Source organism: Drosophila ficusphila, unplaced genomic scaffold (genome assembly GCF_018152265.1).
Source record: "Drosophila ficusphila isolate 14025-0441.05 unplaced genomic scaffold, ASM1815226v1 contig_412, whole genome shotgun sequence".
Classification (NCBI taxonomy): Eukaryota; Metazoa; Arthropoda; class Insecta; order Diptera; family Drosophilidae; genus Drosophila; species Drosophila ficusphila.
Window position 1 is genome coordinate 3,228,783 of NW_025064326.1, and position 27,855 is coordinate 3,256,637.

The 27,855-nt window shown below is 38.2% G+C and overlaps 10 protein-coding genes and 1 long non-coding RNA gene across 11 annotated transcripts; 9 read left to right on the forward strand and 2 right to left on the reverse strand.

The window, feature by feature from the left end:
• The first annotated feature begins 875 nt into the window (after positions 1–875).
• Positions 876–1,791, forward strand: LOC108092400 (trypsin alpha-like). The gene has a single exon (XM_017191963.2). It carries the CDS (start codon positions 903–905, stop codon positions 1,644–1,646), a length of 744 nt encoding a protein of 247 aa, XP_017047452.1. The 5' UTR covers positions 876–902; the 3' UTR covers positions 1,647–1,791.
• A 325-nt stretch (positions 1,792–2,116) lies between these two features.
• LOC108092396 (trypsin beta-like) lies at positions 2,117–2,986 on the forward strand. Its single transcript, XM_017191959.2, has one exon. It carries the CDS (start codon positions 2,133–2,135, stop codon positions 2,907–2,909), a length of 777 nt encoding a protein of 258 aa, XP_017047448.2. The 5' UTR covers positions 2,117–2,132; the 3' UTR covers positions 2,910–2,986.
• Positions 2,987–4,181: 1,195 nt separating this feature from the next.
• On the forward strand, positions 4,182–5,281 carry LOC108092393 (trypsin beta-like). Its single transcript, XM_017191954.2, has one exon. The coding sequence runs from the start codon at positions 4,202–4,204 to the stop codon at positions 4,976–4,978; it is 777 nt and encodes a 258-aa protein (XP_017047443.1). The 5' UTR covers positions 4,182–4,201; the 3' UTR covers positions 4,979–5,281.
• A 985-nt stretch (positions 5,282–6,266) lies between these two features.
• LOC108092398 (trypsin alpha-like) lies at positions 6,267–7,320 on the forward strand. Its single transcript, XM_017191961.2, has one exon. It carries the CDS (start codon positions 6,300–6,302, stop codon positions 7,065–7,067), a length of 768 nt encoding a protein of 255 aa, XP_017047450.1. The 5' UTR covers positions 6,267–6,299; the 3' UTR covers positions 7,068–7,320.
• A 353-nt stretch (positions 7,321–7,673) lies between these two features.
• Positions 7,674–8,509, forward strand: LOC108092399 (trypsin alpha-like). The gene has a single exon (XM_017191962.1). It carries the CDS (start codon positions 7,681–7,683, stop codon positions 8,428–8,430), a length of 750 nt encoding a protein of 249 aa, XP_017047451.1. The 5' UTR covers positions 7,674–7,680; the 3' UTR covers positions 8,431–8,509.
• A 476-nt stretch (positions 8,510–8,985) lies between these two features.
• LOC108092394 (trypsin beta-like) lies at positions 8,986–9,837 on the forward strand. The gene has a single exon (XM_017191955.2). The coding sequence runs from the start codon at positions 9,006–9,008 to the stop codon at positions 9,780–9,782; it is 777 nt and encodes a 258-aa protein (XP_017047444.1). The 5' UTR covers positions 8,986–9,005; the 3' UTR covers positions 9,783–9,837.
• A 3,058-nt stretch (positions 9,838–12,895) lies between these two features.
• LOC108092392 (trypsin beta-like) lies at positions 12,896–13,879 on the forward strand. Its single transcript, XM_017191953.1, has one exon. It carries the CDS (start codon positions 12,916–12,918, stop codon positions 13,693–13,695), a length of 780 nt encoding a protein of 259 aa, XP_017047442.1. The 5' UTR covers positions 12,896–12,915; the 3' UTR covers positions 13,696–13,879.
• A 1,226-nt stretch (positions 13,880–15,105) lies between these two features.
• Positions 15,106–16,105, forward strand: LOC122320020 (trypsin beta-like). Its single transcript, XM_043207951.1, has one exon. The coding sequence runs from the start codon at positions 15,128–15,130 to the stop codon at positions 15,902–15,904; it is 777 nt and encodes a 258-aa protein (XP_043063886.1). The 5' UTR covers positions 15,106–15,127; the 3' UTR covers positions 15,905–16,105.
• Positions 16,106–17,905: 1,800 nt separating this feature from the next.
• On the forward strand, positions 17,906–18,770 carry LOC122319708 (trypsin beta-like). Its single transcript, XM_043207952.1, has one exon. The coding sequence runs from the start codon at positions 17,925–17,927 to the stop codon at positions 18,690–18,692; it is 768 nt and encodes a 255-aa protein (XP_043063887.1). The 5' UTR covers positions 17,906–17,924; the 3' UTR covers positions 18,693–18,770.
• A 5,362-nt stretch (positions 18,771–24,132) lies between these two features.
• On the reverse strand, positions 24,133–24,497 carry LOC108092348. The gene is made up of 2 exons (XR_001771432.2): positions 24,279–24,497; positions 24,133–24,224 (listed from the first exon to the last, which is right to left on the reverse strand). It is a non-coding gene; the product is annotated as an uncharacterized LOC108092348 (long non-coding RNA).
• Positions 24,498–25,000: 503 nt separating this feature from the next.
• LOC108092583 (phospholipase A1) lies at positions 25,001–27,093 on the reverse strand. Its single transcript, XM_017192228.2, has 3 exons — positions 26,893–27,093; positions 26,559–26,811; positions 25,001–25,905 (listed from the first exon to the last, which is right to left on the reverse strand). The coding sequence occupies exons 1-3, from the start codon at positions 26,960–26,962 to the stop codon at positions 25,104–25,106; spliced, it is 1,125 nt and encodes a 374-aa protein (XP_017047717.1). The 5' UTR covers positions 26,963–27,093; the 3' UTR covers positions 25,001–25,103.
• Positions 27,094–27,855: the final 762 nt, after the last annotated feature.

The window sequence follows — 27,855 nt, forward strand, 5'->3', positions numbered from 1 at the left end:
AATCATTTTAGCAACCTTTTAATTAAAATTCATTTTTATACAACGATTTTATTTTTTCACATACAAAATATTTGAAAATAAAATTTGCAATTAGAAATATAATATAATGTAAACATAATGTCAATTTAATGTAAATATAATGTTAATTTATTATAATGTAAACGTAAACTTAATGTTTATTAAATTAATATTGCCACGTCATCGAAAATGATAATTACAAATTTTTAACGTTTTCTTGCGCCTATAATTCCCAACTGGTTCTGGTTTATTCTTAGTGAGGTACCCCTTGATTTTGGTATTTTTCTCCAGTTCTCCGGGATGACCGGCAGTTTCTCTAAGAAACTCTCTCCGGTCTCTGGAAGTGTGTATGTGTGCGTGTGTGTTGGTTACTCCTCCTACTGGAGTCCACTCCCGGATGGAGTGCATCATGGCCTAACTCGGCATGGGCTTTTAAATGACAGATGGCTTCCTGCTTGGTGTGGATCAGGATGCAGTGCATCCTCACTTGAATTGGCATCCGCCTGATCGGAGTGAAGGATGCATGACCTGGCTTGGACTTAAAGAAACAGACTAGATTTACACTGAAAAAAAATGTAGAATGCACGGGTTATAAATAGAGATTTTTTAAAGTAGTACTTTATTAATACGTTTTCTAGAAATAGTTAAACAAAATAATGAACTTTTTTCGATGCATGAGTCAAAGGGCTGTACCTATAAATAATTGAAACTCAGATTCTTTTGGTATTTTTCAATTTTCTTATCTCTAAGGTGGTTAAGTAAAATGGCAACGTTTTGCTAAATTAAGAATAGTTAAAAAAATAATGTCATTGGTGGCCTATAAAAGCCTTTCTCTACCGGTAGTGAAAACATTGAATTCTTTAGTTCCAACCAAGCAAGTCAAGATGTTCATCAAGTGCTTTCTTCTGCTGTCGGCAATCAACTTCCTGTCCGCAGGACGAGTTCCCCAACCGGAAGAACGCATCATCGGTGGAAAAGATATTGAAATAGAAGGGGCTCCGTGGCAGGTGTCCATACAACTTCGTGGAAGACACCATTGTGGTGGCTCTATTTACAGCAAGGACATTATCATCACTGCCGCTCACTGCTTTACGTTAGATGGTAAGCAAATTGAAGCCAAACACTACCAAGTTCGCGTAGGATCCTCAATGAAAAACAGCAAAGGGACTCTCATCCCAGTAGCAGCAATTAAGTCCCACGATAAGTTTTTCAAACCTACAGCAGTAAACGACATTGCTGTGATGCGATTGAGTAAGCCGATTGAGTTCTCCAGCAAAGTGCAGGCGATCCCCTTAGCCAAAAAGAATCCAACCCCTGAAACTCTTGCGATGACTTCTGGTTGGGGAGCAATTTATGTTACATTTTTCGGAATGCAATATCCCGAACACCTTCAAGGCGCACAACTCCGTATTGAAAACTGTCGCCAATTTCCTTTCACCACCGAGGACAACATTTGTACCACTGGAAAATCGGCTTGTTCTGGCGACTCTGGTGGACCTTTGGTTGTTAACCAGCAACTTGTCGGTGTTACCTCATTTACCCAAGGCGACTATTGCGATGATTTTGTGGCCTTCGCAGGTGTCCCTTCTTTCCAGAACTGGATATTAAATGCCATTGAATCTATTTGAAGGTTAAACTTTCAAAAGAAAATCAATATGTTTATAAAGAATACAGCAAAACAAGGTTTTCATTTAAATGAATTTTTTTATATGATTTCATGTTTTTATCAAAAAAATTTTACTAATATTAATAAAAAACTAAATTATGTACTTAGCTTTTTTTTGTTCTCCAATGGGATTCCGGGGCGCATCGCGTAATTTCCTTTACTGCCTACATTCTATAGTCAGTAAATTGTAAAACAAAATAATTAGCAATTTCTAGTTGCTTGAGGCGTAGGGTTTTATATAGAAATACCTTTAAATAATTGCAAGGAAATAACTTCTTTCAATTTCATTTGGTATTTTTCAATTTTCTTATCTTAAGGTGGCAATGTAAATTAGAGACAACCTTAATTAGTAATTGGTTGCATAAGAATGTCATTCGAGGCCTATAAAAGCCTTCCTCTGCCGGTTGTGAACACATTGAAGTCTAAAGTTCCTACCAAGCAAGTCAGTATGTTCATCAAGTGCTTTCTTCTGCTATCGGCAATCAACTTGCTGTCCGCAGGACGAGTTCTCCAACCTGAAGAACGCATCATCGGTGGAAAAGATATTGAAATAGAAGATGCTCCGTGGCAGGTGTCCTTACAAAAAATGGGAGAACATTATTGTGGTGGCTCCATTTACAGCAAGGACATTATCGTCACTGCTGCCCACTGCCGCTTTAATGAAACAGGAGTAAAACTTGAAGCCGAACACTTGCAGGTTCGCGTAGGATCCTCATTGAAGGACCGCGACGGGATTCTAATCAAAGTGAAAGCAATTATATCACACGAGAACTATAACAACCTTACAATTGCAAACGACATTGCTGTGATGCGATTGAGTGAGTCACTTGAGTTCTCAAGCAAAGTGCAGCCGATCCCCTTAGCCGAAAGAAATCCGCTACCTGGGAGTCTTGCGATGACTTCTGGTTGGGGAGCAGTGAAATTGAAGCATTCATTCACTTCACCTAACAAAGAATTGATAATAGAGGAACATCGTGAACGTCTTAAAAGCACACTCCTTCCTATTCAAAATTGTCGGGAAGATGATGACACCCATGAGGATAACATTTGTGTCAATTCTAAAGGACAATCAACTTGTTCCGGCGATTCTGGTGGACCTTTGGTTGTTGACCAGCAACTTGTCGGTGTGACCTCATTTGGTCCACCTTATTGCGATGACTTTTCAGCCTTCGCAAGTGTCCCTTATTTCCGGAACTGGATTTTTAATGCCACTAAATTTATTTAGATTGTAATCTTAAAAAAAAACGCAAAAAAACAAAAAACAACAATCAGTAAAAAGTAAAAGTTAAATTAAAAAGTAAATTATTAAAATGGATTTTGGGGTTGTTCAAGTGGGTTTAAAAAAAAAAAAGAAAGGAAGCTAGCTTCGGCAAGCCGAAGCTTATATACCCTTGCAGCTATGAAGATTTTTCTATTAATTTTCCATATTGTTCAAATGACGGCTATATGATATACGATTTTGATAAATTTAATTCGGTATTCTAGAGTCGTTAGAAAACTCTATACTCCATAAATCATGCTTGTCTGATGAAAAACAACGATGTTATCATTTTATTTGCGTTATTTCTATACAGATTTCACGATCTTTCCTATGGCAGCTATGTATATGATATCGTTGTCGGATTTTAATGCAATTTTTTTCTCGATTCAAGGATTATTAAAAAAAATTCATACTTTGAAAATCATGCTAATGGGATTAAAAACAACGATAGTATAATTTTTTCCATTATTTATATTTTATATATCTTTCCAATGGCAGCTATATGATAGAGTTATCCGATTTTGATAAAATTTAAACCGAAATTCAATAGTGGTTAAACAACGCCATATGAAGAAATCAAGTCGATCTGATTAAAAACAAAGGCGTGAGAATTTTTTATTTCTCGTATTGGAACTATCCGATATAGTCGGCCGATCCGGCTCGTTCCGACTTATATACTGCGTGCAATAACTACACAATTTAAAACTGAGAGACTAGTTTGAAGAGAAACAGACAGACTGACAGACGGAAAGACGTACAGACGTATTTGGATTCTGATCGTGATGCTGATCAAGAATATACATATATACTTTATGTGGTCTGAGGTGTCTCCTTCACTGCGTTGCAAACTTCTGACTGAAATTATAATACCAATTGCCCTGCCAGGGTATAAAAACAATTGGTTTTCCAACTGATGTGGTTGCATTTCTGAATTTAGCATTAAAATTCTTGTTTAGTAATTTCTAGTACTGCTTATTTTCTATAGTCAGTAAATTGAAAAACAAAATACTTTAAATTTCTCGTTGCATGAGGCGTAGTGTTGTACCTAGAAATACCTTTAAATAATTGCTAGGGAATAACTTCTTTCAATTTCATTTGATATTTTTTAATTTTCTTATCTTTAAGGTGGCAATGTAAATTAGGCACAACCTTAATTAATAATTGGTTACATAAGAATGTCATTCGAGACCTATAAAAGCCTTCATCTGCCGGTTATGAAAATATTGAAGTCTATAGTTCCAACCAAGCGAGTCAAGATGTTCATCAAGAGCTTTCTTCTGCTGTTGGCAATCAACTTCCTGTCCGCAGGACGAGTTCCCCAACCGGAAGAACGCATCATCGGTGGAAAAAATATTGAAATAGAAGATGCTCCGTGGCAGGTGTCCTTACAAGAAAAAGGAGAACATTATTGTGGTGGCTCCATTTACAGCAAGGACATTATCATCACTGCTGCCCACTGCTGTTTTGACGACGACGGCAAAAAACTTGAAGCCGAACACTTGCAAGTTCGCGTAGGATCCTCATTGAAAAACCGCAACGGGACTCTAATCAAAGTGGCAGCAATTAAATCACACGAGTACTATGTACATCACAAATTTGAAAACGACATTGCTGTAATGCGACTAAGTGAGCCGCTTGAGTTCTCCAGCAAAGTGCAGGCGATCCCCTTAGCCAAAAATAATCCGCTACCTGAGACTCTTGCGATGACTTCTGGTTGGGGAGCAGTGAAAGTAAAGCATTCACAAACTTCACCTTCTGTAGATTTGATAATACAGGAACATCGTGATCGTCTTAAAAGCACACTCCTATCTGTTAAAAGTTGTCGGGAATATAAGGGCATCACTAAGGATAACATTTGTGTCTATTCTCCTGGACAATCGGTTTGTTCCGCTGACTCTGGTGGACCTTTGGTTGTTGACAATCAACTTGTCGGTGTTACCTCATTTGCTGAGACATTGTGCGATAACGTATCAGGTTTCGCAAGTGTCCCTTTTTTCCGAAACTGGATTTTAAATGCCATTGAATTTATTTAGATGTTCATCTTTAAAAAGAAACCGCAAAAAACTAACAACAATCAGTAAGAAGTAAAAGTAAAAGTAAAGTAAGTGTAAAGTAAAAGTAAAGTAAAAGAAAAGTAATAGTAAGAAGTAAATCATTAAAATGGATTTTGGCTCGGTTCGAGTGTGTTTTCTTTAGAAGAATTTTAAAGAATAAAAAAATTACCTAAATTATAGTTATTATACGCGTTATAAGCGGTGCTGAGGAATAAATTAAATTATTCACCTATTAAAAAAAAAAAATCAAATCGAAAATAAATGTGTCTAAGGATACCAAAACTCGTTTTTTTATGAAACAATTTTTAAAATTCTTATTTAGTAATTTCCGAGAATAAGTAGTAGTAATTTCCAATAAGTACAGCGATCACCTATTCTAAAGTCACTTCCAACTTTAACCCCAGTTGAAGTGTTTAGCCATTGGAATTTTACTTTGACAATCGGAGAAGCGAAATTTTAATAAGGTCGTCTTCTAAAAATATAAGTTGGCTTAATGTTGTAACGAGATTGCCTCAAGTTGTCATTTTTATTTTAGTTTGAACAATTTCCATTAACATTCTTAAGATAAAGTTTTAGCTAGGGCAACTTATGTATAAAAGAGAAGTTAGTTTTGGTTAAAATCACTCTTGGCCATAAGCACAGTTCGAAATGTTCATTCACTGGATTTTCCTGATCTCCAGCGTATCCGTGCTGTTCTACGACTTCAGTCCCGAAAAAGTAGAATAAATAAATGCAATCTAAAGAAAATTGTGCATTTTACAATTACAATAAAGTGATAAAGACCTTCGGGGATTTATAACTTTTCAGTGTTTTTGTCTTTATCCTATTTGTTTGTTAGATGCATTTGCGCAAAAAAACAAATTAAAAAATACCAAAGATTATTTGGTAGAAAACATATATTACTTTTTTTGATTAAATTTTAAAAGTTAAAAACAATTTGTTTTCCAACTGATTGAGTTTCTTTACGTGATTGCATTTTTGAATTTATCATTGAAATTCTTGTTCGGTAATTTCTTGTAATGCTTACTTTCTATAGTCAGTGAATTGGAAAACAAAAAGTATTTGAATTTCTAGTTGCATGGGCGAAGGATTGTAATTAGAAATACTTTGAAATAATTGCTAGAGAATCTTTTAGTTTCATTTGGTATTTTTCAATTTTCTTATCTTTAAGGTGGCAATGTAAATTAGGACAACCTTAATTAATAGTGGATAAAAAAGAATGTCAATCGTGGCCTATAAAAACCTTTCTCTGCCGGTTGTGAAAACATTGAAGTCTACAGTTCCAACCAAGCGAGTCAAGATGTTCGTCAAGTGCTTTCTTCTGCTATTGGCAATCAACTTCCTGTCCGCAGGACGAGCTCCCCAACCGGAAGAACGCATCATCGGTGGAAAAGATGTTGAAATAGAAGAAGCTCCGTGGCAGGTGTCCATACAATTTAGAGAACAACATTATTGTGGTGGCTCTATTTACAGCAAGGACATTATAATCACTGCTGCTCACTGCCGCTTTAATGAAACAGGAGAAGAAAGACTTGAACCCAAACACTTTCAAGTTCGCGTAGGATCCGCACTGAAAAACAGCAAAGGGACTCTAATCAAAGTGAAAGCAATTATATCACACGAGAAGTATAACAACCCGAAATTTGCAAACGACATTGCTGTAATGCGACTAAGTGAGCCACTCGAGTTCTCAAGCAAAGTGCAGGCGATCCCCTTAGCCAAAAGAAATCCGTCACGTGGAACTCTTGCGATCACTACTGGTTGGGGAGCATGGAAAGTAATACCTTTTGGAGAGGAATACGCAATAAAATTATATCCCGAACAACTTCAAAGCGCACACCTTAATATTCAAAACTGTTTGCAATATCGTAACACCACTGATGATAACGTTTGTGGCCATTCATTCGAACAATCGGCTTGTTCCGCCGATTCTGGTGGACCTTTGGTTGTTGACCACCAACTTGTCGGTGTTACCTCATTTGCTCCTGCTTTTTGCGATGGCTTCGCGGCCTTCGCAGGTATCCCTTCTTTCCGGAACTGGATTTTAAATGCCACTAAGTTTATTTAGATGTTTATCTTTAAAAAGACACCGCAAAAAACAACAATCAGTAAAAAGTAAAAGTCAAAGTAAAGTAAATGTAAAAAGTAAATCATTAAAATGGATTTTTGGTTTGTTCAAGGGTGTTTTTTAATTTTAAAGAATAAAAAAATTAACTAAATTTTTCTTATTATAAGCGTTTTAAGTGGTGCTGAGGAATTATTTTAATCATTTTACCAGTTTAAAAAAAAGTAAGTCGAAAATAAATTTTTATAAAAAACGAGTTTTGGTTTCCTTAGACTTTTGGGTAGTAACTTTCGTAAACTTCTTACTTTTCCAATAAGTTCAGCGATCACCTTTTCTGAAGTCACTTCCAAATTTAACCCCAGTTGAAGTGTTTAGCCATTGAAATTTTTTCTTGACATTCGGCGAAGCGAAATTTTAATATGGTCGTGTTCTAAAAATATAAGTTGGTTTAAATATGTAACGAGATTGCCTCAAGTTGTCATTTTTACTTTTAGTTATTCATTTTAGTTTGAACAGTTTCCATTAAAATTCTTTAGATTAAGTTTTAGCTAGGGCAACTTATAAAAGAGAAGTTAGTCTTGGTTAAAATCACTCTTGGCCATAAACACAGTTCGAAATGTTCGTTCACTGGATTTTCCTGGTCTCCAGCGTAACGCTAGTTTCCTCCAAAGGGATTCCGGGGCGCATCGTGGGAGGGCACACTGTATCGATTCAATCGGTTCCCTGGCAGGCTTCCCTGCTGAAGTTCGGCCGTCATTGGTGCGGTGCCGCCATCTACAGTGAAGACCTCGTCATAACGGCAGCCCACTGCGTTCGAAACTCGTTCCCCGGCATCTACTCCGTGAGAGTGGGCTCCACCTTCACCACCGTCGGTGGCCAGGTGGTGCGGGTATCCCAGATCCTGGCCCACGAGGACTTCGGCCCGAGCTTTTCCAACGATATAGCCGTCCTGCAGCTTCGCACTAGCCTCAAATTGGGCAGCAGTGTGAGATCCATTCCCTTGGCGGACAGCACCCCGAAAGCGGGATCTTCCGCCTCGGTCTTCGGATGGGGAGCCATTGGGCATGAGAAGCCAACGTCCCAATCGCTGCTCGAGGTCGAAGTGGACATCGTGGATAAGCAGAGGTGCCTCGGCTCGTACGGCCAAGTCCTCACCAAGGACATGATCTGCGCCGCCGCCCCGGGAAAGGATGCTTGCTCCGGGGACTCGGGGGGTCCCTTGGTCTCCAACGGCAGTCTGGTGGGCATCGTGTCCTTCGGAATGAAATGTGCTCATCCCGACTACCCCGGCGTCTATGCCGATGTGGCCCAGCTAAAACCCTGGATATTGGGTGCTGTCCAACGACTTCAGTCCCGAAAAAATTGAATAAATAAATGCAATGTAAATACATTTTATATTTTACAATTACAATAAAGCGATAAAGGCCTTTGGGGATTAAAACCTTTTCAGTGTGTTTGTCTTAATCTTAATTGAAAGTTGGAAACATTCTCGCAAACAAACAAATTAAAAAAATACCAAAGAGATTATTTGATAGAGTGTATATATTATTTTTTTCGATTATATTTTAAAAGTTAAAAACAAATGGTTTTTCAACTGATTAGGTTTAGTTGCATTTCTGAATTTACCATTAAAATTCTTGTTTAGTAATTTCTTGTACTGCTTACTTTCTATAGTCAGTAAATTGGAAAACAAAATAATTAGCATTTCTAGTTGCATGAGGCGTAGAATTGTACCTGAAAAACCCTGAAATAATTGCTAGAGGATAACTTCTTTCAGTTTCAATTGGCATTTTTCAATTTTCTTATCTTTAAGGTGCAATGTGGATAAGACACAACCTTAATAATAAAAGGTTAAAAAAAATGTCATTCGTGGCCTATAAAAGACTTTCTATACTGGTTTTGAAAACATTGAAGTCCTTAGTTCAAACCAAGCAAGTCAAGATGTTCATCAAGTGCATTCTTCTGCTGTCGGCCATCAACTTCCTGTCCGCAGGACGACTTCCCCAGCCGGAAGAACGCATCCTCGGTGGAAAAAATATTGAAATTGAAGATGCTCCGTGGCAGGTGTCCTTACAATTTCTAGGAAAACATCGTTGTGGTGGTTCTATTTACAGCAAGGACATTATCATCACTGCTGCCCACTGCTTATTAGATAAAGGAGTAGAACTTAAAGCCGAAGATTTTCAAGTTCGCGTAGGATCCTCACTGAAAAGCAGCGACGGGACTCTCATCCAAGTAGAAGCAATTAAGTCACACGAGAAGTATAACAACCTTACAATTGTAAACGACATTGCTGTGATGCGATTGAGTGAGTCACTTGAGTTCTCAAGCAAAGTGCAGCCGATCCCCTTAGCCGAAAAAAATCCGCTACCTGAGAGTCTTGCGATGGCTTCTGGTTGGGGAGCAGTGACAGTGACAGTGACAAAAGATCATTCACTTCCTATAGTATGGGTAGACAAGGAACATCCTGAACATCTTCAAAGCACACTCCTTCGTATTATAAATTGTCGGGAATATCAGGACGCCACTGAGGATAACATTTGTGTCAATACTCCTGGACAATCGACTTGTATGGGCGACTCTGGTGGACCTTTGGTTGTTGACCAGCAACTTGTCGGTGTTACCTCATTTGGTTCAAAAGTTTGCAATAACACTTCAGCCTTCGCAGGCATCCCTTCTTTCCGGAACTGGATTTTAAATGCCATTAAAGTTATTTAGATGTTCATCTTTAAAAAAAGACGCAAAAAATAAAAAACAACAAGTAAAAAGGAAATCATTAAAATGAATTTTGTCTTGGTTCGAGTGTGTTTTTTTCAGAAGAATTTTAAAGAATAAAAATTAACTAATTTATAGTTATTATAAGCGTTTTAAGCGGTGCTGAGGAATAAATGAAATCATTCAACCTATTTAAAAAAAAGTAAATCGAAAATAAATTTATCTAAGAAAACCAAAACTAGTTATTTTATGAAACTATTCTTTAAAACTCTTGGGTAATTTCCGTGAACTATTAACATTTCCAATAAGTACAGCGATCACCTGTTCTAAAGTCACTTCCAACTTTAACCCCAGTTAAAGTGTTTGGCCATTGAAATTTTACTTTGACATTTGGCGAATGGAAATTTCCATAAGAAAAACTTCTTATGGAAAACAACATTAATATCAGCAAAATGATCAACGCTACAGACGTTGGTTGGCCTGACGTTTGGAATAACATGAACTATATTTTAATTTCTGCCAACCCTTTTTCAAGTCCAGAAAAATTTACATATTATATTATTTTTTTTTTTTTTTTGCGCGCGTATCCCACGGCCACAACCTCCCGCCCAACCGACAGAGGGGCGCTGCCGTGTATCGTACGGCTCGGTTCGCGAGAAAAGAGTCGCGACTTAGAAAAATAAGAAAAGCCCGAGGAAAGTTAGAAGGAACACAATTAGATCTAATTATGAGCTAAAGAAGTTAGAAGAGATCGTTTTAAAAGCGGCAGAGAGTCAGAAATTGATATAATAGGATAAAGTCTATTATAGTCAGAATATAATACTCTGTAAGGATCGTGCAGTTCGTGGTTAGATCTACATTGATTTAAAATAAGGGGGTTGTAATTTCTGGTTAATCTACTTGGAACAGAAAAGTTTAGCCTAAATCATAAAAGTTTGCATGCCTTGAAGTGGCAGGGAACTCCTCGATTTCAATATCATCGCCATCATCATAACGTTGTCGGATTTTAATGAAATTTTTTTCTCGATTCAAGGGTTATTAAAAAACTCCACATTTTGAAAATCATGCTCGTGGGGTTAAAAACAACGACGTTATAATTTTTTTTCCATTATAAATATGTAGGGGCGGGTGGCCCGATACCGACCCCCTAAATGGCAAAGGCGATAAAGGTGAGAAAAATTAATTTTTCAGTTCAATTCAAAAATTTACTATGTAGAGGGATCAGTTTACTATACATCTAATTAGTAAGTGCGTAGGTGCTTTGAAGCGTTAGATATTCAGGCAATTATAAAACTCCACTTTCTTAACAGAAAAATTTAATAACATAAAATAGAATTTAATGATTTTGACGTTTATTAAGAAATATATTGAAGGTTCTTTCCAGAAAATAAAAATTAATGTATGAAATAAAGGGCACTGTAGTCAATTGATGTAGTCTGAGTTGTCCTCTTTCTCATAGTAAGTTTTCGCGTTGTTTTCGCGTTGTTTTTCGAAAGCCGCTCGTTGATGACTGTCTCTTCGCTTTCTTCTGATGTTTTTGCTGTTTCTGTTACTTTTCTTTACTGAATCTTGTTTACTTTTTCATATTTTCCCTCAAAAATACGCTATGACATATTAAGCTGCCAATAAATGGGGGTCGGTTTCGGACCATCACTTTGCGGTCGGTTTCGGACCACCACAACCTTTTCTAATTAACTGCTCGCCATTATCTAATGACGCAAAGAGCGATGTTATTCTAATAGTGTGAATGACAGCTATGACTATCAACTATCAGAAAACCTTACCCTCCGATTTTTATGCGGAGAAAAAAATTTTAAAAATATTTAAGCTCAAGTTCAGAAAAGAAAAAAAAATGATTGTCACAGGCGTTGAAACAAAACAAACGGAAAAATTGCAGTAAAACAAAAGAAGTCAAATTGGCTATCTATCTCCAAAATGTCTGTGTTATAACAGCTTTTCACTGAAGTTACCGACAATTCGGCTAGCATCGCCATCTCTGAGAAACATGGGGGGGTCGGTATGGTACGACCGGTCGGTATGGGACCACTCTCCCCTATATATTTTTCGATTATTCCTATGATAGCTATATGACAAAGTTATCCGATTTCGATAAAATTTAATCCGAAATTCAATAGTAGTTAGAAAACGCCATCTGGAAAAAATCAAACGATCTGATCAAAAACGACGTCGTGAGAATTTTTAACTTCATTATCTCGTATGGGATAATATAGTCGCCCGATCCGGCCCGATCCGGCCCGTTCCGACTTACATTGGCGAGCAAACGTGAGTGCATGTTCGCGAAACTGACTTTCATCGTCCATAAAAACGGAACGGTACGAGATAATAAAATACATTTTTTTATGTTTATTATTTTCATATCATATAAGGTGAATTCTAAGAGTTAGAAAGAAAAAACCAAAAAAAACACGCATAAACTCAAACTCAATTGTCAAAAAATGGATTGGCAAACATCATTTTCAGCTGATGAAGTGGCCATCCCGACTACCCCGGCGTCTATGCCGATGTGGCCCAGCTGAAACCCTGGATATTGGGTGCTGTTCAACGACTTCAGTCCCGAAAAAATTGAATAGATGCAATATTAATAAATTTTATATTTTACAATTACAGTAAAGTGATAAAGGCCTTCGGGCCTTTATCACAGTGTTTGTCTTTATTTTAATTCTTTGTTAGAAGCATGCTCCCGAACAAACCAATTAAAAAAATACCAAAGAGATAATTTGGTAGAGAACATATATTATTTTTTTACTTTTTTTTTTATTAAATTTTCCAATTGATGTGGTTGCATTTCGTTACTTATTATTAAAATTTTTGTTTGGTAATTTCTTGTAATGCTTACTTTCTATAGTCAGTAAATTGGAAAACAAAATAATTTGAATTTCTAGTTGCATGAAGCGTAGGATCGTACCGAGAAATAACTTCAAATAATTGCTAGAGGATAACTTCCTTCAGTTTCAATTGGTATTTTTCAATTTTCTTATCTTTAAGGTGGCCATGTAAATTAGGCACAACCTTAATTAGTAATGGGTTAAAAAGAATGTCATTCGGAGCCTATAAAAGACTTTCTCTACTAGTTTTAAAAACATTGAAGTCCTTAGTTTAAACCAAGCAAGTCGAGATGTTCTTCAGGTGCTTTCTGCTGCTGTCGGCAATCAACTTCCTGTCCGCAGGACGAGTTCCCCAACCGGAAGAACGCATCATCGGTGGAAAAAATATTAAAATAGAATATGCTCCGTGGCAAGTGTCCTTACAACATCTAGGAAAACATTGTTGTGGTGGTTCTATTTACAGCAAGGACATTATCATCACTGCTGCTCACTGCCGTTTTGCTGACGGAGGAGTAGAACTTGGAGCTGAATACTTCCAAGTTCGCGTAGGATCTTCACTGAAAAGCAGCGACGGGACTCTTATCCAAGTAGAAGCAATTATATCACACGAGGAGTATAAAAACGTTACAAATGGAAAAGACATTGCTGTGATGCGATTGAGTGAGTCACTTGAGTTCTCAAACAAAGTGCAGCCGATCCCCTTAGCCGAAAAAAATCCGCTACCTGGGAGTCTTGCAATGGCTTCTGGTTGGGGAGCAATGGCAGTGAGAGAGGATCTTTCAATTTCACCTCCTGAAGTATGGATAATAAGGGACCATCCTGAACATCTTAGAGGCACACGTCTTGATATTATAAATTGTCGGGAATATCAGGACGCCACTGAGGATAACATTTGTGTGAAAACTCCTGGACAATCGACTTGTACTGGCGACTCTGGTGGACCTTTGGTTGTTGACCAGCAACTTGTCGGTGTTACCTCATTTGGTCCTTCTCTTTGCAAAGGCTTTGCGGCCTTCGCAAGCATCCCTTATTACCGGAACTGGATTTTAAATGCTATTAAATTTATTTAGGTTTTCATCTTTGAAAATAACCCGCAAAAAGGCAAAAAACAACAATCAGTAAAAAATAAAATTAAAAGTAAAAGAAAAGTAAGAAGTAGAGTAAAAAGTAAGTCATTAAAAGGGATTTTGTCTTGGTTCGACTGTATTTTCTTCAGAAGAATTTTAACGAATAAAAAAAAATACCTAAATCATAGTTATAAATCATTTTACCTATTTAAAAAAAAGTAATTCAAAAATAAAACTCGTTTTTTTTTAACTATTCTTAAAATACATTTGGGGAATCGAAATTGTTGTCCTTATCAAAAACAACATTAATATTGGCAAAGTGATCAACGCTGTAGCCGTTGGTTGGCCTGAAGTTTCGAATAACTTGAACTATATTTTAATTTCTGCCAACCCTTTTTCAAGTCCAGAAAAAAGTACATATTATAAATCATAAAAGTTTGCATTCCTTGAAGTGGCCGGGAACTCCTCGGTTTCAATATCATCGCCATCTGGTGGCCCGAACTTTATTCGTTTGAAACTAAGGACGCAGTTTTTTAGAGAATTGCTTCACAAGCATTTAGAGGTATACCAATTCAAAACCGAACTTAAATTAGGGAAGTTATGGGTTTTCGAGTTTGGAATTCGGACGTTTTTCAAAAAGGCCATTTTACCGAATTTTTGCAGGGGTCACATTATAAAAATGTAAACAAACAAGAAAGGAAGCTAGCTTCGGCAAGCCACAGCTTATATACCCTTGCAGTCATCAAATATGTCGAACAAAATACTTAAAGGCTAAACAACATCCAAGCTTTGACGATTTTAATATTGATTTTTCATATTTTCGACTATTGTTCATATGACAGCTTATTATATAGCGAGCTAGTCGTCCAATTTTAATGATATTTAATTCGTTATTCAAGAGTCATTTGAAAACTCGATATTCCAAAAAGCATGCTTGTCTGATTAAAAACAACGATGTTAGAATTTTATAATTTCATTTCCTTTATTTCTATATAGATAATCCGATCTTTTCTATGGCAGCTATATGATAACGTTGTCGGATTTTAATGAAATTCTTGGAATTAAAAACAACGACGTTATAATTTTTTTCTTTCATTATTTATACATATATATATTTTTCGATCTTTCCTATGGCAGCTATAGGTATGATAGAGTTATCCGATTTTGATAAAATTTAATCCGAAAGTTAATAGTAGTTAGAAAACGCCATGGGCGAAGGGTTGTACCTAGAAATACCTTTAAATAATTGCTAGGGAATAACTTCTTTAAGTTTCATTTGGTATTTTTTAATTTTCTTATCTTTAAGGTGGCAATGTAAATTAGGCACAACCTTAATTAATAATGGGTAAAAAGAATGTCATTCGTGGCCTATAAAAGCCTTTCCCTACCGGTATTGAAATCATTGAAGCCTTAAGTTTAAACCAAGCTGGTCGAGATGTTCATCGAGTGTTTTCTTCTGCTGTCGGCAATCAACTTCCTGTCCGCAGGACGAGTTCCCCAACCGGAAGAACGCATCATCGGTGGAATAGATTTTGAAATAGAAGATGCCCCGTGGCAGGTGTCCTTACAAATAGAGGGAGAACATTGTTGTGGTGGCTCTATTTACAGCAAGGACATTATCATCACTGCTGCCCACTGCCGCTTTACCGAAGAAGGAGTAGAACTTAAAGCCGAAGATTTTCAAGTTCGCGTAGGATCCTCACTGACAAGCAGCAACGGGACTCTAATCAAAGTGAAAGCAATTAAATCACACGAAAAGTTTAAGCACACAACATTTACAAACGACATTGCTGTGATGCGATTGAGTGAGTCACTTGAGTTCTCGAGCAAAGTGCAGCCGATTCCCTTAGCCGAAAGAAATCCGACAGCCGGGACTTTTGCGATGACTTCTGGTTGGGGAGCAGTGAGTGTCACCCGTGGATTTATTTCATCCTATATACAAGTGATAGTAGAGGATTATCGTGAACGTCTTAAAAGCACACTCCTTCCTATTCGAAATTGTCGGGAATATAAGGACACCAATGAGGATAACATTTGTGTCTATTTTCCTGGACAATCGACTTGTTCCGGCGATACTGGTGGACCTTTGGTTGTTAACCATCAACTTGTCGGTGTTACCTCATTTTCTCCTAGTCTTTGCAATGGCTTTGCAGCCTTCGCAGGAATTCCATTTTTCAGAAACTGGATTTTAAATGCCATTGATTTAATTTAGATGTTCATCTTTAAAAAGAAACCGCAAAAAAAAAAAAAAAAAACAATCAGTAAAAAGTAAAAAGTCAATCGTTCAACATATTTAAAAAATCAAAAATAAATGTATCCAAGGGAACCAAAACTCGTTTTTTTATGAAAACTCTTGTGTAGTAATTTCTGTGAACTGTTTACTTTTCCAATAAACACAGCGATCACCTAGTCACTTCCAACTTTCACCCCAATTGGAGTATCTAGCCATTAAAATTTTTCTTTGACATTCGGTGAAGCGAAATTGTTTTCCTTTTGGAAAACAAGGTTAATATCGGCAAAGTGATCAACGCTTTAGCTGTGGTTAGCCTGATGTTTCGAATAACTTGAACTATATTCTAATTTCTGTCAACCCTTTTTCAAGTCTAGAAAAATGTACATATTATAAATTATAAAAGTTTGAATGCCTTGAAGTGGCAAGGAACTCCTCGATTTAAGTTTCATCGCCATCTGGTGGCCCAAACTTTAATCGTTTGAAACTAAAGACGCAGGTTTTTAGAGAATTGCTTCAAAAGCATTTAGATGTATACCAATCCAAAATCGACCTTGAATTAGGGAAGTTATGGGTTTTCAAGTGTAGAATTTTGGACGTGTTTCAAAATTGTCATTTTATGGATTTTTTCCAGGGGTCACATTATAAAAATGTTTAAAAAAAACAAGAGATGAAGATGAAAACCAAAGCTTATATACCCTTGCAATTATCAAATATGTCGAACAAAATACATAAAGGCTAAGCAACATCGAAGCCATGTCAATTTTACTATTAATTTTCCAAATTTTAAGACTATTGTTCATATGACAGATACATGTATGTATATGATGTAGTCGTCGGATTTTGGTGAAATTTAATTCGATATTCAAGAGTCGTTTGAAGCTCGATATTCCAAAAACCATACTTGTCTGTATAAAAACAATTTTTTAATTGTTATAATTTTTTTTTCATAGTTTTATTTTTGTTATTTTTATACAGATTTTTCGATCTTTCCTATGACAGCTATATGATAACGTTGTTGAATTATAATGAAATTTGTTCTCGATTCAAGGGTTATTAAAAACTCCATATTTTGAAAATCATGCTCGTGGGATTAAAAACAACTCTCTCGTATGGGAGCTATTTGATATAGTCGACCGATCCGGCCTGTTCTGACTTATATACTGCGTGCAATAACTATACAACTTTTGGGAAGCAAGATAGCTTCAAAACTGAGAGAGTAGTTTACATGGAAACAGACAGGAGGGCAGACGGACAGACGAATTTCGATTCTGATCGTGATGCCGATCAAATATATGAGGTGTCTCCTCTCTGCTCTGCAAGAGTATATAAAAAGGAAAGATCGATAAATCTATATAGATATAACGGAAATAAAATTATAACATCGTTGCTTTTCATCAGACAAGCATGATTTTTGGAATATAGAGTTTTCTAACGACTCTTGAATACCAAATTAAATTTCATCAAAATCAGACGACTATATCATATAGATGCCATATGAACAATATTCGAAAATATGGAAAATTATTAAAAATATTATAGTTTCGATACTGTTTAGCCTTTATTTATTTTGTTCGGCTTGCCGAAGCTAGCTTCCTTTCTTGTTTTTGATTAAATTTTAAAAGTTAAAAACAATTGGTTTTCCAACAGATTAGGTTTTGGTACGTGATTGCATTTCTGAATTTATCATTAAATTCGTTTTTAGTAATTTCTTGTACTGTTTACTTTCTATAGTCAGTAAATTGGAAAACAAAATAATTAGCTTTTCTAGTTGCATGAGGCGAAGGGTTGTACCTAGAAATACCTTTAAATAATTGCTAGGGAATAACTTCTTTCAGTTTCATTTGGTATTTTTTAATTTTCTTATCTTTAAGGTGCAATGTGGATAAGACACAACCTTAATTAATAATGGGTCAAAAAAATGTCATTCGTGGCCTATAAAAGACTTTCTATACTGGTTTTGAAAACATTGAAGTCCTTAGTTCAAACCAAGCAAGTCAAGATGTTTATCAAGTGCATTCTTCTGCTGTCGGCCATCAGCTTCCTGTCCGCAGGACGACTTCCCCAGCCGGAAGAACGCATCATCGGTGGAAAAAATATTGAAATTGAAGATGCTCCGTGGCAGGTGTCCTTACAATTTCTAGGAAAACATCGTTGTGGTGGTTCTATTTACAGCAAGGACATTATCATCACTGCTGCTCACTGCCGTTTTGCTGCCGGAGGAGTAGAACTTGGAGCTGAATACTTCCAAGTTCGCGTAGGATCCTCACTTAAAGACCGCGACGGGAGTCTAATCAATGTGAAAGCAATTAAATCACACGAGGAGTATAACAACCCTAAATTTGCAAACGACGTTGCTGTGATGCGATTGAGTGATTTCCTTGCGTTCTCAAGCAAAGTGCAGCCGATCCCCTTAGCCAAAAAAAATCCGCTACCTGGGACTCTTGCGATGGCTTCTGGTTGGGGAGCAACGAAACTCATTTCACCCGATATAGATTTAATAATACAGAAACATCGTGATCATCTTAGAAGCATACTCATTCCTATTGTCCCAAATTGTCGGGAATTTCTGGAAGCCACGGATGATAACATTTGTGTCTATTCTCCTGGACAATCGACTTGTTCCTCCGATTCTGGTGGACCCTTGGTTGTTGACCAGCAACTTGTCGGTGTTGCCTCATTTGCTTCAAGACTTTGCCATAGCTCTTCAGCCTTCGCAGGCATCCCTTCTTTCCGGAACTGGATTTTAAATGCCACTAAATATATTTAGATGATTATTTTAAAAAAGAAACCGGAAAAAACAAACAAAATAACAATCAGTAAAAGAAAAATAAATCATTAAAATGGATTTTGGATTGGTTTAAGTTGTTTTCTTCAGAAGAATTTGAAAGAATAAAAAAATTATCTAAATTATAGTTATTATAAGCGTTTAAAGCGGTCCTGAGCAATAAATTAAATCATTGAACCTAAAAAAAAGGTAAATCACAAATAAATGTATCTAAGAAAACCAAAACTCGTTTTTTTATGAAACTATTCTTTAAGATTCTTCTGTAGTAATTTCCGTGAACTGTTATCATTTCCAATAAGTACAGCGATCTCCTATTCTAAAGTCACTTCCAGCTTTCACCCCAGTTGAAGTATCTAGCCATTGACATTTACTTTGGCATTCGGCGAAGCGAAATTGTTTTCCTTTTGGCAAACAACGTTAATATCGGCAAAGTGATCAACGCTATAGCCGTGGTTGGCCTGATGTTTCGAGTAACTTGAACTATATTTTAACTTCTGCCAACCCTTTTTCAAGTCCAGAAAAATGTACTTATTATAAATCATAAAAGTTTGCGTGCCTTGAAGTGGCAGGGAACTCCTCGACTTCAATATCATCGCCATCTGGTGGCCCGAACTTTATTCGTTTGAAACTATTAGCATGCACCCTTTTCATTCCGTTGACTGCCTGAGAATCCCGCGATTTTCCCGCTTTTCCCCAGAGATTGTCTGCAACTTAATCTCGCCGCTGAGTTTGGGGCAAGAAAAGGCGATTTCCGAGTCATTGGGCAATGCAAACTATGCAATATAATCGCATGATATATGCCTAATCTCTGCTGCAAGTTCCCGCCGTCGAGAAAATGGAAAACGGAGACCGGGAAAATAGCCGGCCGCTAAGCCAGTGGAAGCTGGCTCTGGAGAGTCAATTCCAGCGATTAAATTAAGAATGCATAACTTGCAGGGTTAACAATGTAGCCAGGCGATGGAATCCATGGACCAGGGCGATTGGGGCAAGGACCCTTGGAAAGGGGAGCAATCGCCTTGACAGGAGCACGAACGGGTTCCCTGATTTTTATTTGCCATTCTCTCTCTCCGCATTTCTCCGCTCTTTCGCGAGAAAGTAAAGAGAAAGTGGGGAGAGCGGTGCAGCGCCTGCTACTTATCTGCTTTTTCAATTTGAGATTTTTTCTACTGCAGCTACTGCTATTAAAACACAAAGAAAATAGTTTTTCAATTGTTGAAACCATTACATATCCTTTTTCTGATCACCTGTTTTTAGAATAGGTGGAAAAATTAAATAAATAGAATTGAAAAAGTATATAAATTTAGGATACGAAAAGTAATCTCCAAACCAATTATATTATTATTCTTTCCTGTGTAGTGCTTCTGACCTCTGACCTCTCTTCCCCACGAAGAAAGTCATGTCGGAAGGCGTCCTGCTTCTGGTTCCTGTTTCACTTCCTGTTTGCTTATTTGTTTGCACTCTTGGGTAAGAACGTGCTTGGAAGGGCCTTTTTATAAACATCTTGTATAACTGGCGGGCAGTTCCTTTGGCAGCCACCCACTTTCACCCACAAACCCCCCCTTGTATTTGTTTTTAATACAATCTGTTTTCTGCTGCGCTTTGCTTTGAGTTCTGCAAATAGTTTTCATAAATGTTGTGGTTACGTTATAATGGTAGAATGCGGCGGATCCCGCAGGATGAAGCTGGCCATCGCTTTTAATTTGTTCGAGCTCAAGCGAAGGGAAACAAAAGCCAGCCAGCTGAGTCCAGGACATGTTGCTATTGAAATGGAAAACTTTCCAACTTTTTGTTTGCTTTTCTTCTAGAATCGTTTATGCGGAATAGTTTGAAATATGTTGTAGACTAAAAAAACTATTCAGTTACAAGCGCTGTAAACTTTTCTAAACTTCGATAGGCGTCTTATAAAATTGTTAGCTATTCAACATTTACGCAGATATTTTTTCCCCATTTTCATTCCGTACAAATGTGAATAAAAAACCGTCTTGATATATAATTGAATTAATCTTGACAATCCTTTTTTCTTTTGCTCAACCTTATTTGTTTGCTCCTTTTACCATATCCCCTGGCACAGTGCTAAAAAAAGTTAGCACACATGCACTATTAGCTTACGACAGCATATTTGCGAACGTGTGCGTTAACTTTTTTGACCACCAGACATTAAACACACACACACACACACACTTTCGAGACAGCAAAAAAAAGGGTTAAGTCCAAACAACAATAAAAATACGGGGTCTCAGCTGCATTTGTGGGCGATGGGTGGAATGGGGGCGTGGCACAGAGGGCAGCATGTGCCGTTGTCTTTATTGCTGGCTTTTAAATGTTAACAAAGTGCGTACTTTGTTGTGGGCTTAACTGGCATTAAGAGCAACTAAAGCAGCACACACGAAAACCACAATCATTAACTTGTCTTTTAATACAGAGTGCACTCCGTAAAGAAAGAAAGGATATTTTAACGAGGCGCGTTTAGTGGACACAGCATTAAAGCAACTAATTGGCAATTCATTTTCGTTTGCTAGTCACACATTCCCTTCTCATGAAAATGAATACTTAAAATTCAACATTTAATTGGATTTGTTCGAGTTTTCATTTGCTAATATCTTCTTGTGTTCATGTAAATCATTTCCTGCCTGCGAAATTAATGAATATCCGAGCAGATGTCAAACGGTTTGTAATACTCGTTTATTATGTTTGTGCAATGTACCGTTTCGCAAACGAAACCAAAGCCAAAATCTTCTGGTTGACAGTGCTCCGAGATTGAGAACAATTTCTGGCCAAGACGCTTTTGGTAAAGGAAACCGCACAGCACACTCGACCTGTCAACACATTTGCCCCTCCCCTCCCGTTCCTTTCCTTTCTCCGTTACTTTCTCCGTAGCTTTCTCCTTTGCCGTCCCCTTTCTTTTGGACCACACTCGAAGGATTCGCATCTGACATGGCCATATATCGTATATTATGCATGCAGTGCCAGGCAATGGCCTGAAGAATATTCAAAGCATTTAGCAACTCATTGTCCCTTTTCGCCGGCAAACCCAACAGCCCAGGCCCGGAAAAGTTCAAGACGATGACGATGACGATGGCGATGGCGATGGCAACGGGGAAAAATGTATTCATGGCCCCCAAATTGTATAATTTAAGTTTGCACATAAAATCACACCGCAAACTTGGAAAAAGGCCCGAAAAGTAGAAGCCACAACAACAACAGCACTCAAGTGAACTGACATAGATACGGATATGTGAATTGCTAGGGGACTACTATATGCTATATGCTATATGTGGGGGAATTCTCAAGTTCCAGGGATGAAGAGTTTTATAAGTTACTTTACTAACATTGCCTTGGCTTTAATAAATCATATATCATTGCCTTATTGTTAAGTTTTAATGTTTCTTTTCATAAAAATAATAATTGTCCTAATTAATTCATAGAATCCCATTTATTTCTCTTACAAGTTTATTTTTTGTAAAACTTTTTGTTGCATTCCCCAATATTTTCCAGCCCTGCAGACGAGTTTTCCTCACCGTTTTCGCACTTTCCCCACTTTCGAAAGACGGCCGCCTCTATTACACAGTTGAGCACACAACGGAACCAAATTTCAGAGGCACTCCGCCCGAACACACATCAAATTTAAATATTTTAAAGAGGAAGCCGGACGCAGGACACAAAGCACAAAACTTGTGTGCCGTAAAAACGCTATAAAATTGCACAAATAGCATCGGAGACGTGGAGATCCAGGAAGATACAGGATACATATGTAAGTTAAGTGGCGGAGCTGTTTCGTCCGACTTCCTGCTTCCCGATATCTGCTGACCTAAGTGCGTGTGCACATGAACTTTAACGAGTGCGGAGTGTGGAGTGGGTGGAGTGGTTGGAGCGAGTCCTGCAGGTCCTTTTCCGGCTCCTTCTGCCGGCAATGTAAGTCATTGTCATCGCCTTCGTATCGCACTCATTTGGCCCGGCTATCTGTGCTGTCTGCTGTAACCTTTTGTCACCCGCAAAACGAAACCTGATTTCGTTTCGTTTTAATTTTTCCCCTCTTTCTTTGGGCTTTTTGGGGTTTCGTGGGCGACACATCGCATCAGCAAAGTTATGGCACTCCCAGGCTTTCGCACGGTCCATTGCTGGGCGACAAATTGGTCTTCAGGCTGTCGGCGGAAAAGGGTTTGCCGAAACTCGAGGAGGCGGCGAGGATTTTCCGGTGAATTTTTAAGGTTATAACTCCCATCAGAAGTCCTTTGGTCATCGGTTACTTGAGGCCTTGCTTACTGCGAGCTTGGGAGACATTCTGGGGCCGCCTTAATTAGAATGCCATAATGGAACTGCCGACGTCCTCACACACGGCTCATAAATAATTTATGCGCCATGAAAACGAATGTGGAAATTTAAATAATCAAATTCAGTGGGCCAGAGCAAATACGAGAATTGCGCCCTCGGGGATTCACACACAATCATCAATCGAGGGAAACCACCTCGGGTTAAATCGAAGTCTGGCAACTATTTCGGCAAAGGAAAAGGATAAATGATTTTGCATAAAATTCGAGTGAAAACAACACTTTCCACCTGAGATTCGAAACGAGCAGCAGCCTTTTGCACTCCGGAACCCGAGAAGATTATTCCTGCGGCTCTGTGGCTTCTCCATTTGCCATGGCCGTCAATCTGTCAATTTGAGACAACAATTACGATAAGTGAGTTGGGATATTTATTAAGCCAATCAATGGATTATGTCAAACTTTAATTGTCTTGGCTTGTCAACTTTGTGCAGTTGCCGGGTTATGAATGTATACGTTTTTGGCCTTGGGCAAATAAAGGAGAATTTTAAGGCTCAGATAGTTGCTTTAAAAATTGAGTTCAGGAATGGAAGAGATTTGTTAGGATATGTTAATAATTCTTGAGCTATGTTGTGATGCTAAAGTTTTCTTATGCCCCATAAATATTTAAGTAACAAGTTTGTGCTCTTCTACGAAAGTTTTAATTACAGTCACTAGACACTTAACACTTTTTTAACTTCCACCTAAGCATTCCTCAACTTTCGAAGATGGAATGGATTAAATTAAGAGCCAAAGCATCAGATGGTATATACACCCATATACTTGCCACTCCCCTAAACTTCACACTCGAATGCACCTCGACAACTCTTTAACTTCTCCCCGGGGAAACCCCGAAAACTCGGCACCCACAACAACGACAACTTTAATTAAGTGAAAATTATGATGCTGTCGGGAGGCGGGGGAAGGAAGGAAACGGCAGGCATCAGCACTCTGGGCGGGCGGAAAGTGGGTGGCCGCTGGTCACACGTGGCGTATGAATAATGTAAAGTCTCAACTAATTAAGCCGAGTAAATGCATTAACAACAACTCGCCGCGGCCTGTGGCCCACAAACTGCAATTTCGTACAGCACACCCTGCCCCAAAAGCAGCAGTAACAATTTAGGTAACATATTGTTTGTTTTAATTAAATTTTTTGTTCCAAATATGTGGAGAACCAAAAAGAAGAGTAGAAGCAGTGGCTGCGGAAATTCTGAAACTAAAATATTTAATAAGGAATTCTTGAAGGGAAAAACCAGTCACTTACCATTTAAGCCATCCAAAGATCAATATCCGGAAAATCCATATCAGGTTCGGTGGCAATTGCCAAAGCCAGCGGATCTTTCGGTATTGGAAAAGCCACAATAGTCATTACCAGACTGAGAACAGTCAGGCATTGGAGAAAATACGAATTCATTTTCACCAATATGAAATTTCAAAACTTTTCCGATGTAGCTTGTTAATTTTGACAATAAGTAAACTGCTATTGGGCTTAGCAACATTACGATTCGCTTGAATAATAATAATAATTATAGTCAATTTCAGAGTGGGAATCTTCATCTGAGTCCTCATTCGGTGTTTTAGATGTGGCTTTAATTGTCGTGATGGTGGAGTATTCAGTGGTGACCACTTGCAACCGAATTAGATTCCTATTCGAACTCATTTTAGGTCTGGCAGCGACCAAAACCAAGAAAACTACGAAGTAAATGCAGAAACGTTGAGCTCGGAACATTTTCTTTTTGAAATCAGCGACAGAATGGCTCAGGCTTTCGTATTTTTTAGGTATAAATACTTTCTACAAAGCTTCGATACTAATAGAAATTTCCGACAGACCAACTTTACACAGCCAGTAATTGGTATTTCCTTCGAAATGTTTTGCCACCTACGTTAATCATTACACGTTTTAAAAATAATTAGTTTACTTCAACTTTGCATACCACTTTTTATAATATATGTAAATCAAAAGAATTCAAAGACTTCTGAATAACATACACTTAACAAAGATCTTTATTCTTATTTAAAACACAAACATAAAATAATTTAACTTCTCACTCGATTTTATATACAGTTTTGCAGGCATTGTAAATTAAAATTACTCTTCTGAGGAATCCTCAACCCCATCTTCACGAGGTGGAGGTTCCGTTTGCCACCTGTGACCCATGGCATAGGGAGGTTTCGCGTAGGTTTTCACATAAAAAGTTCCATTCTTTGGAATGGAAGGTTCCCCGCCCATCCGGAATTCCCCATCGCTTAGAAGGAGAATCCAGGTGCCATCGTCACGACGTTCGCAACGGGGTCCCCAAAATCCGGCCGGACTTGTGAGGGACTCTATGAAATAATCATGGGATCTCTTGTGCGAACATCCGTATACGTAGCACTTCTTCTGATTCTTTCCGTAGTTCGGATAGAAGGTGGCGTGTCCCACGGGCTTCTCGAAACCGAAACTGACGCTCGTTTGAATGGACTCCACATAGGAGGCATCGCTGGCATCGATTCGGTACTCATCGGTCTTATCCCTAAACTGAGGACCCGCCGGATCCAAGGCGTAGATGGTGTTGAACCGGAACGGCAGGATCTGCTTGCCAGCACTGCCGGCGATCTGAGCTCCCAGCGAGTGTCCAATCACGTAGACGTCGTCGAACTGCATATCCGCCTCCTGGTTGAGGAACCGCACCAGATCCGCCAGCAGGGCGCCCATGTCCTCCACCGTCTTGGCCACCTCGTAGTAGTTGACATTCGTGGAGATCTTGCTCCAGTCGCAGACGATCACATTGAAGTCCTCGTAAAGGGCGGGCTCTCCATTGATTCCCGGTTGCGTCAGGCTCAGATATCCGTTCTTAATCTTGCGAATGTGGGATCCCTTGCTCTGACTCATCCAGCCGTGAATAACAATTCTGAAAAGCAGAGAAGTCAGTTGAAACATTGAGACATCTTTGTAAAAACCCATTCATCTTAGTTCATAAATTGTGCATGTTATTAATTTTTAAAAGAATATAAATAAAAATTGCTATATCGATCTTATCTTTTCCTCATGTTATCTTATCGCTCTTTTAATGCAAAATCTGTGTAGCAATGTTGTCTATTATAAAATTTGCAATAATTATCTCTTGACTTGTTAATACGTATTAATTTTAATGGGCAATTATTTAGGGTCAGTCAAATGGCAATGACTGAAATTGCGATAACCCAAACGAAAGCTCAGCGCCAAAATATAAATATGAAGCAGGGAAACCTGTTTTCGTGTTAGTCGCGAAATATAAAAATTAAATCATTTGGCGAGAGAATTAGGTAAATATTTGTTTTGGTTCTATTCATTAGATTGGTGTTTTGCTCTCTCATTAATTTGCTTGCTGCTGACGTATAACCCTTTTATTGGGAATACTGAATACACTGTCAATTGCTTTGTGTCAAACAGTTTGCACAGCTTTGAGTAATTATCCCACTGTTAAATCGAAAACGAAATGATTGTTGCACAATCACTTCCCTAAAAAAAGTTCCCCATTCGACTTGCAATCTGGGGCTTGAATCAACCAGGAAATCCCCTTACCTCGTTTGGTGACGTCCATTGAAACCGGAGCTCTTGAGGTTATCGAGATTGCCAACGAATAATTCCTTTCCGCAATCGACGAAGTCCCTCTTGAAGAGCAGGAACTCCATTTTACCCCTCGAACTGGTGAAGGGTATCCAGTGCTTGAAGAACTTCTTCCAGAAAGAGGGGTCCACCCCCAAAGTCTTCTTTTTGACCAAAGTGTGATTGCAGTCGGCATTCGGATTGAGATCATTGCTTTCTGCACTGCTAGCTGGAGAAGGTAATGACACTGTTATAAGAAACTATAAAACCACAACACCTTATGACCCTTAAAACTCGAATTATTTCTCACCAAGAACGACAAGCACAAGTGCCAAAAGCACCGCAGCAATAATGCTAATTCGTCCCAGCTGCGAGATCATGGTTATTCAAAGATCTCCCCAGGGGCTTCTGACCGATCGAGTGATTAGTGCGTGCGATGACTCTACCGATCTCTACCGTTATGGATCTCAGCTCTCCGGCGGGACGAGCAGCTGATCTGATCCGCTCGATGGTGCGTTCCCAACTAACTGACAAAACGCTCCGCCGACCGGCGATCGCCGAGCGGTACGAGTTCCATTTCGGAGTGATGAGCGTGGCGACCCCAAGTCTCTCTTTCCCTTAAGTGATAACTGATCTCCCCCATCTTCTCTCACTCTCGTTCTTTCAAGAATGTGATAATTATTGGGGAGCAGCGCCAGAAGCAAAAGTGTTAATTTCCTAATGACGGTCATCGATTAAGCAGGGAATAGGTAATAACCAAAAATATATAGCTAAGTATATGAGAAACATTTCAGAAAAAAAATAAAAATATTTTAAAAATGCATAGAATATTTTTTTGTAATTATTTTGCCTAAAAGAAGTACTTATCAGTAATTGTTAAAAAAATAACTTTGCTTGGATCTTATTCTTTCTCACACAATCATAACCCTTTTAATTTTGCTTTTTCCCTCAAAATAGCAAACAAATTGTTGGGATACACAAACTTTATATATAATTTATAAACCTCCTGGCGTTAATTGACATCGCCTGGCAAATGTTTCCGTTATGCCGCGAATGAAAAACACATAAAATTTTAACCGCTTTGCCCTTTCTAACCCAGATAAGTTAATTACCCCATTAAGTTGACCGACCTGATGTACAATCAACAAAAAAAAGGCAGCCGTAATGAGTTTCGCTTTTTCTCAAATCCTGGGGCCGCATTTTTATGGCTGTCAGTCAGCAAACGATTATCGCAGATCCTGGAAATTTTCAGTCCTATCGGCTAATTGCCTGG